Genomic DNA, 7,426 nt, shown 5'->3' with positions numbered 1-7,426 from the left:
GAAATATCAAATCAATATTTGTTGATGAGTTGATGACTTGCATCGGCTAGTGCCCTCAGACCTTGCTTGCGGCTAGGCATAGAATTTTTATGTTGTCTACATGTAACTATATTTTTTTTTATCAAACCGGAGATGAAACTTTTTAAGCAAAGGAGAACATAAAATTTCTTGAATTCAACAACATAATGCAATTTTCTTAATTTCAGCTCCTTTGTAGACAATTAAAATTAGTGAACAAACAAGATTTCTAACAACATGAAAATGATTCTGACCCCTCCAGTAACAACTGCGCCTCCTAGGCTGATGTACCGGGTACTACAGGGTGTTCGTGAAACTCTGCAGCTGTTTTCCTCGAATGACAGCGCTACCATGGCGGACTGGGATATGTGGAGAACAGGAAAGGCTGTTCCACGGGATTATGAAAAGGAAAACAGTCCGTCAACGAGAGGTATCAAATGTTTAAGTATTCGGTTCATTGATCTGCGTTTATAACTGTATTTCAGCCTTTGATTCTGTAAATAGTGGTAGCGAATGAAGTTGTTTTCATGGCCAATTTTTCTGACATCTCTTCATCTTTGTCAACAATGCTTACTGATTGGTGTAGCCACAATAACGCCGACATTTCTATGATATGTAACATATAGTATATGTCAAGCTAATAACATCGGTATCATTTTCTTACTTTCCATAACAGATGGCAACGTCGAGGTAATTTACACTGTGGCTGTTCTTGAAGTCGGACCGCTTTCTGAAGCAAACTCGGTGAATCTCAGATCTTTATTTGTATCACAAGTAGGGAACCCAGGCATACACCACGTATTTCTTACGTCACAAGCTATCTGCCACCATCAAATCAAGACAATAGCACATCCAGGTCAAAAGATCCAAAAAAAACGGAATTTCCGCTGCAGTACCATGGCCAGATACCAGGGGGCCCAAAATTGGCCTAATCATAAGATATCCATAGTTATGCTGACTACAAAAGTCATGAAACGTAAACAGACAAACAGAGAAACAGACAGACACACCCAAAACTGACATTTTTCACGGATATACTAATGAACACAACATAGCCCACCCCGACATATTTACATGTAATCTGTGTGACCTCTTTCAGAATATGACGGCGACGATTGAATACTCCATGGCTTGGGTTGACGATCGGCTCGCAGAGCTGACAAACTATGTGACCCCGGTCTCCAGTGCCCTCCTGTGGGTGCCCCCAGTCGCCTTCGGAAGAAACGTGCGGAGGGTCGCGCACATCAAAGATGACAGGAAACACAACAGCACCATAAATCTGTGGCTTCAGCGACAAGGGATCCTGTTCTATAAAACCACGTAAGTACACGTAGTTATTTTGCTACTATATGGCAATTGAAAATGAAAGGCCGTCTTTTTAGAACTCCGTTTTAAAGATATTGCTTTTAGAAAATGTAAGAGAGTTATTTGCAAAACTAAAACATCAGTATTAAATGTATAGGCCGCTGAAAAATATATACACCACTGACACCCATTGACTTATTACAGGAGAAAGCTGGAGTTGATTTGTCCGCCAAATCTAGACAAGTATCCGTTTGATGACTATAAATGCAGCATAAAGCTCCATGGCTGTAAGTGATTTCTTTCACATCCGATTGAATTAGAATCCGACAATGTATTGTAAAAACGTCGTTTTTTTCTATGTTGTCTAGCTGCATCTGATAGATGCGAATACTAGAGCAAGAGAAATCAAACCTGTTTGATCTGATAGGATTTAAGTCTGTTTTTTTCTTCAATTTTTTATGATCTTACCACTTGCCTAGACGGCGGAGTTGTCTTCCCCTTCCGCCAGCCATCGAAGTACTACAGGGCACAACCTGTGTACGTGGACATGACCGCGGTGACGTCACAGTACGAGATGACAGGACTGAAACTCAGCTCCAGAGTTGGCCCATTTAACCAGCACACAGATACAGATACAGGTAAGACATAGTCTCATGTTAATTACGATTGGGATATTCTAATTTGACCATAATTTGTAAGGATGACATACTCTTGTAAACCCAAAGCTGATGCGAGCGTGAGAATACCCCCCCCCCCCAGCACACACAAAGAAATTGTGTTCATTATTTTGGATGATCAGGTGTGTTGAACAATGACATAGATATAACACACAGATTATGGAATGCCGAACAAAAGATTTATTTTCATTCTTTTGAGACTTTCTTTGGTGACATTAACAGTGACATTCTATGACGTTAGTATACGTTGTCCGATATTTTGTGTGCAATCTGTGGCTCATTCTGCACTTAAACTTGTTTTCTTTGAAAACGGCCAAAAATTGATGCGCGCTGGGATGGCAACCATATAGTCAAATCAATATGGCCATAGTTATTACACATGTAATGTCTTGTGTTGACCTGTTCTTCAACATATACAGATTGTGTCATGTTCGAAGCCAGCTGCACCTTCCCTGCAAACGACTGTCCGCTGATGAAAGGCTGTAGTGACGAAAGTGACGAATGTTACGGGTGCAAACACTTCGTGGGGACATGCAGCTACATGAGCGCTGCTGACCAGTGTTCCAACACATCATCGGGTAAGATTGAGAATGTGTAAATTGGCAATGGTGGATCAGCTAAGTACAAAGCTTTACGTTCTAGCTCCGTAATTTCTTTTTCTGCATTTGTGCATCTTTTAAAAGTTTGTACGGCGAGTGACCTAATGCAAAGGCATGTGTGTCTATATGTAAATTATCATATTGCTCTGGTTACTCATTCCAGAAACATCAAGTACACGAACGCGCTCTCTCATGTGTTTCCTAAGTGATCTTTCAATGCATGTAGCAAATTGAAAACCAGCACAATTTTAAGTTTCAAGGCATTCGTCAAAAGACTCATTTTAGGAATATGTTTTCTGTTTTTAAAATTTTGCAGGTCTGTCTACGCTTGAGATCCAGCTGAGCTTCTCCCGTCGGAGATGGAGTCACGTGTTCCGTACCTTCGTCCCTAGTGTCGTCATTGTGGGCTGTTCCTGGATCTCCTTCTGGCTCCATCCACGTGACGTCACGGCGAGAGTCCAGCTGTGTGTCACTGCCATACTGGCCCTCATTACCGCAATGGCCAACAATCGTATGAAACTTGGGGTAAGATCACCTACATCTTATTGGAATCATAACCACACTTCATCTTAAACGGTACATCAACGCATCCCTTTGGATGACGTCTTGACATGATTCTATCAGGACGTTGCCCCGTCAAGTCTTTTCCCCGTCAGTGTGGATGTTTCCCCGTCATGTGAGACGGTTCCCAGTCAGTGTTTTTGTCACTCCTATTTGTGTCAAATCTGAGATGAATTATGTAACTAAAAAGTGTTGAATATGACGAACTTTGGAGACTTTCAAGCCAATGGATTTGCAGGGCGTCCAGTCCCTATTTGTAAATGTATATCAAGTGTTTTTAGGAGAAGCCAACTATCATTTTCTTTATTCTTTTTTACAGGTTACAGAGGTAAGAGCAGAAGATGTCTGGATGTGCGGAGGTATCATCACCGTGGGACTAGCTCTGATGGAGACAGTTGTCGTCAACTCCGTGCTCCGCGGAAACATTATCATGGTGAGTTAATGAATTATTCAACACACTGGATTACTAACAAGCTAGGTTTTTACATATAGCGTGTCTGTTAAAGAATGTAAACATGCTATACATATTCACTGAAATCTTCCTGCTCTTTATTATTTTGGCACTAATATCCTATGTGTCATAATGAGCCTTAGGGCACGGTCACATACATGTAGGTCGTGCGATCGTCGTACGATTTTGAAGCCATAGGATTTTCAAGCAGGCCGTGACATAACCAAACATCAACATGTATACAAAACAATATTTTGTATACCAAGACAGTTGAACTTTGCAGGAGACGTACATTTTTGTCCAGAAAATGCCCGAAGTTAGCGATCGTGCGACGATGTCGTTCAACAACAAATGTGACCACGCCCTCACGAAGAACAATTGTCTCGATGATCGTACATTCTGATTTGGCTGTATTCCCTTTCCCCCGATTACAGCCCTCCTTCTGTAAGCGCCATAGACCACGAGTTGAGCCTACACCAGGACCATCGACATCTTGGGCTGAAGACGAGGAAACTGTGGACACATCGTCTCCCGAGACTGCCGACAAGATCGACTTCTTCTCCAGGATCCTGTTCCCAATAAGTTTTACTGTCTTTGTAATTGGATACCTTCTGCACTATGTAGGGTGAAAGATGCTTATGATTATCATATTGTTGGACATTATACTTTCGACAATAGTCTTGAATATCTAAATGTTGTTATTGAACATCACCAGGGATTTGAGCTGTTCGATTGAAAAGCTTAAGATATGAAAATGTATTGTTTTTTTTACAGTAACTTATTATCAGTTTTAAGACATCGTTGCAAATGGCTCAAGTTAATCAATTGTTCGCTAATGTCATTACTTAAGAATTGTAAACCATGCAACTAAGCTGCTATGAATGAAGAATTGAGAAGACAGCAAGTGAAAAAGTCCGGATCAGTTTCGGGATCAGAAAATAGCTTAATGTCCTATCGCTCTAAGGTATCCATAATGTGTGATTGTAATAAAGTATGTTTTTAGATTTAATGAACATTTTCGGCTTTAATTGTTGACCATCGCTATGGCTGATTTTGTCTGGATATTGCATTATAAGTGAGGTACTTAAATTACATTAATATGATTATGATAGTTTTATCCGTTTGAAACAGCATAACAATGTCGTGTTTAATAGGATAATAGCTCGATTCAAGTGTACACTTAACTTACTTACTTTACTTTGGTCGAGCTCCCGCTCGAGCCATGCTTGAAAGTTGTACACTTAAGTCAAACGTATACTAACATTTTGTGTTTTTCTGTACATGTTTGCTGATGTTTTTATGCTTTCACGGCAGAGCTGCTGTATGTATTAACACTTGATTAAGCTGGTGTGTTACGCTGATGGGCGGGTATACCGGCTATGTAGATACAGATTTAAGTGCATACGTGTGTATTGGGTTAGTCCGTGTCTATATTGTCGATTAAAATTGATATATTAAAGCTGAGTTCTTTTGACCTTGTGTTGTCATGGTAACCAAACGCATGTAGCCATTATGAATACTGCGTGTCACCTCATAGACCAGTAACCTAAGCTAATGGGTATTACTGATCCACGTGGTTTCTGCTACAGAACACGCGGCTATGTGACATCGAAGTGTTGCGAAGATTTATCCATCTTGAACAGTCTGACTTTTGCTGGAGCATATGACACAATTTTCTACACAAAATAGACAGTCACCGTTGAACGGAACATTGTACTTCTTACAGGATTCAAAATGCACCAAATTGCTTTTTTTTCTGCCGTGCACTCGTTTCGTCAATGATAACGGCACAATTAGACTTCAATTTGGCTTATTGTTTCGCACCAAAGCGGACTTATTCAACAAGCCATGAACAGAGACCCGCCCAGCCCCGGCGCCATTGTGATATCAGTTCTCGCGAGAGCGCAACCTGGTAGGAAGGTGCGTGAGTTGGGCGAACGATAATTGATAGCATAAGCCTACCTTCTGTCCATGCTCATTATAATCGGGGATAACATTGTGCAATAACTTAGTTAACACATGATTATAAATTTCAATTTGCTCAGACCGTGACAAATTAGGAAATAGAGGTAACCGAAGCAAACAGCTTTCTCTTACATCGATTCATAGACTTGCAGATATCGAGACATAGTCCCGTGTTGCCCAATCTGCCCATCACTCCTGTAAGATATGATGACGTCATCCGGCTTGTTTACACGTAGACCTGACCTTTGTGACATGATAAACAGTTCACAGAGACAGTTGATGTTATGAATTCATTCGTCAACCAAGATCAAACAACACAGTATACTACCTGCCTGATAGTTGACCAAAGCGTGCTATTAGTTCGCTATCATGTATACAATACCATTATATCAAGCAGCTGAAGTCTATATGTGTTACGTTATATATGTTGTGTTTATTTGAGACTTGACAACTGAGAAACCTATGTGTGAGGGCAGTTTGACTAAAATTTTAGAGTGACTAAAGGGCTGCAACGTAGCCCGGGATGATTTTGGAATACAAGACACATGTAAGCATGATGGACTGGTCAAACTAGATGCAATTTCTAATTTTACATCCACCCAGCTTGTGACAATACCTTCACAGTACAGTTGACAGCTATAGATTAATCATATCTATTATCTATTACTTCATCTGTCATCCATGCTATACTTAGGGAAATTACCTTGAATACGTCAACAGTGTGTCCTTCATTTTCAAAAATATCTATCCTAATGAAGAAACATAAAAGACGGCCGCATTAAAGATTAACTTAGTTTATGATTCATACCAAGGATAAGAGTTCGCTTGACTGCTACAGATGTAACAACAATACTGGGATCGCAGGGCGTTGTCAGTATCAGACTGTTTTTCCATAGAACTATTAAGTGCATGCCATTTGTGGATGCGAATGAAAACGTCTTTGGGAACAGTTCTGGACCCAAAATGCTTGTATTTGTTTGCTTTGACCAGACAATTTTTCACTGAAACCGAGGAGAGTGTGGCGACCTTGGAAATGAGGACTGGTGGTCCCTATTACGGGTGAACTCACCGCTTGTTGTATATCGGTAGATTAGTGTGTCTACGACCCAGCATGTCTGTCAGATCACCTGGATACAGTATTGCCGTCACAACGCTGTGTGGGATCGTAGTTTTAACCCACGGGATTTGTAAGTAGTGAGATTACGTCTCTTTTTATTTCAATTTGATGCGTATAAGTCTTACAATAACGTTGGCGAGAGCATGCCCCTAGCCCGACAGCGAGTGCGTGTATTGTATTGTTTGCCACGACCAATGGAATTCCGTAAGTATATGCCGCGAGCATCATATCTTTATTTGCACGTTCTTGTCCATATGGGCTAAATGCAGTAGTTACATGAAGCGTTTCGGTAAAGGATCGTTACAGTGTGAGTGGACTGAGAGACAAGAGGCTAATGCTATGCTAAACTACGTTGTACGTATTTCGTTTACAAAATGGTCAAATTTATAAAGCTATTATTGCTATGCTATTATAACATTTATCAATAATGTCTTCAAACAGGAGTATAAGAATTCACAGTTTTATGGAAATGGAACGCTTTAACATGATGTTCTTCAATTGAATCTTCTAAAAAAATAGTTGTGATATGCACATGTATCAGATCTGTACGTTTTGTTTTTCAGCAATGTGTAATTGGGCAAGACACAATGGCCACTGTTTCCGGTTTTATACCAGCCCTAAAACGTACACGGAGGCTAAGGAATTCTGTGGTAATCTTGGAGCTCATCTGGCGTTCTCTAAAGATCAAGCCACATATGACTTCTTATCCAGTCTAATGAATGGAGTAGGATCA

The 7,426-nt window shown here is 40.4% G+C and overlaps 2 protein-coding genes across 2 annotated transcripts; both read left to right on the top strand.

Annotated features, from left to right (window-relative positions):
- Window positions 1-255: 255 nt before the first annotated feature.
- Window positions 256-2,598, top strand: LOC118403658 (gamma-aminobutyric acid receptor subunit gamma-3-like). Its single transcript, XM_035802438.1, has 6 exons — window positions 256-448; window positions 695-762; window positions 1,118-1,338; window positions 1,528-1,610; window positions 1,803-1,961; window positions 2,420-2,598. The coding sequence occupies exons 1-6, from the start codon at window positions 256-258 to the stop codon at window positions 2,596-2,598; spliced, it is 903 nt and encodes a 300-aa protein (XP_035658331.1).
- Window positions 2,599-2,920: 322 nt separating this feature from the next.
- LOC118409871 lies at window positions 2,921-4,624 on the top strand. Its single transcript, XM_035811240.1, has 3 exons — window positions 2,921-3,124; window positions 3,480-3,593; window positions 4,046-4,624. The coding sequence occupies exons 1-3, from the start codon at window positions 3,098-3,100 to the stop codon at window positions 4,238-4,240; spliced, it is 336 nt and encodes a 111-aa protein (XP_035667133.1). The 5' UTR covers window positions 2,921-3,097; the 3' UTR covers window positions 4,241-4,624.
- The last annotated feature ends 2,802 nt before the right edge of the window (window positions 4,625-7,426 follow it).

The sequence above is a fragment of the Branchiostoma floridae genome, chromosome 2 (assembly GCF_000003815.2).
Source record: "Branchiostoma floridae strain S238N-H82 chromosome 2, Bfl_VNyyK, whole genome shotgun sequence".
In the NCBI taxonomy this organism is placed as follows: Eukaryota; Metazoa; Chordata; class Leptocardii; order Amphioxiformes; family Branchiostomatidae; genus Branchiostoma; species Branchiostoma floridae.
This window is presented reverse-complemented; position numbering and strand designations above follow the sequence as displayed.

What these genes read in the sequence shown, in the direction of transcription:
- LOC118409871 (XM_035811240.1), top strand. Translation starts at nt 3,098, where the DNA reads ATGGCCAACAATCGTATGAAACTTGGG. An exon ending in ACAATCGTATGAAACTTGGG is followed by an intron (nt 3,125 to 3,479) that starts GTAAGATCACCT and finishes TCTTTTTTACAG; the next exon opens with GTTACAGAGGTAAGAGCAGA. An exon ending in TCCGCGGAAACATTATCATG is followed by an intron (nt 3,594 to 4,045) that starts GTGAGTTAATGA and finishes CCCCGATTACAG; the next exon opens with CCCTCCTTCTGTAAGCGCCA.
- LOC118403658 (XM_035802438.1), top strand. Translation starts at nt 256, where the DNA reads ATGAAAATGATTCTGACCCCTCCAGTAACAACTGCGCCTCCTAGGCTG. An exon ending in AAACAGTCCGTCAACGAGAG is followed by an intron (nt 449 to 694) that starts GTATCAAATGTT and finishes TTTCCATAACAG; the next exon opens with ATGGCAACGTCGAGGTAATT. An exon ending in CGCTTTCTGAAGCAAACTCG is followed by an intron (nt 763 to 1,117) that starts GTGAATCTCAGA and finishes GACCTCTTTCAG; the next exon opens with AATATGACGGCGACGATTGA.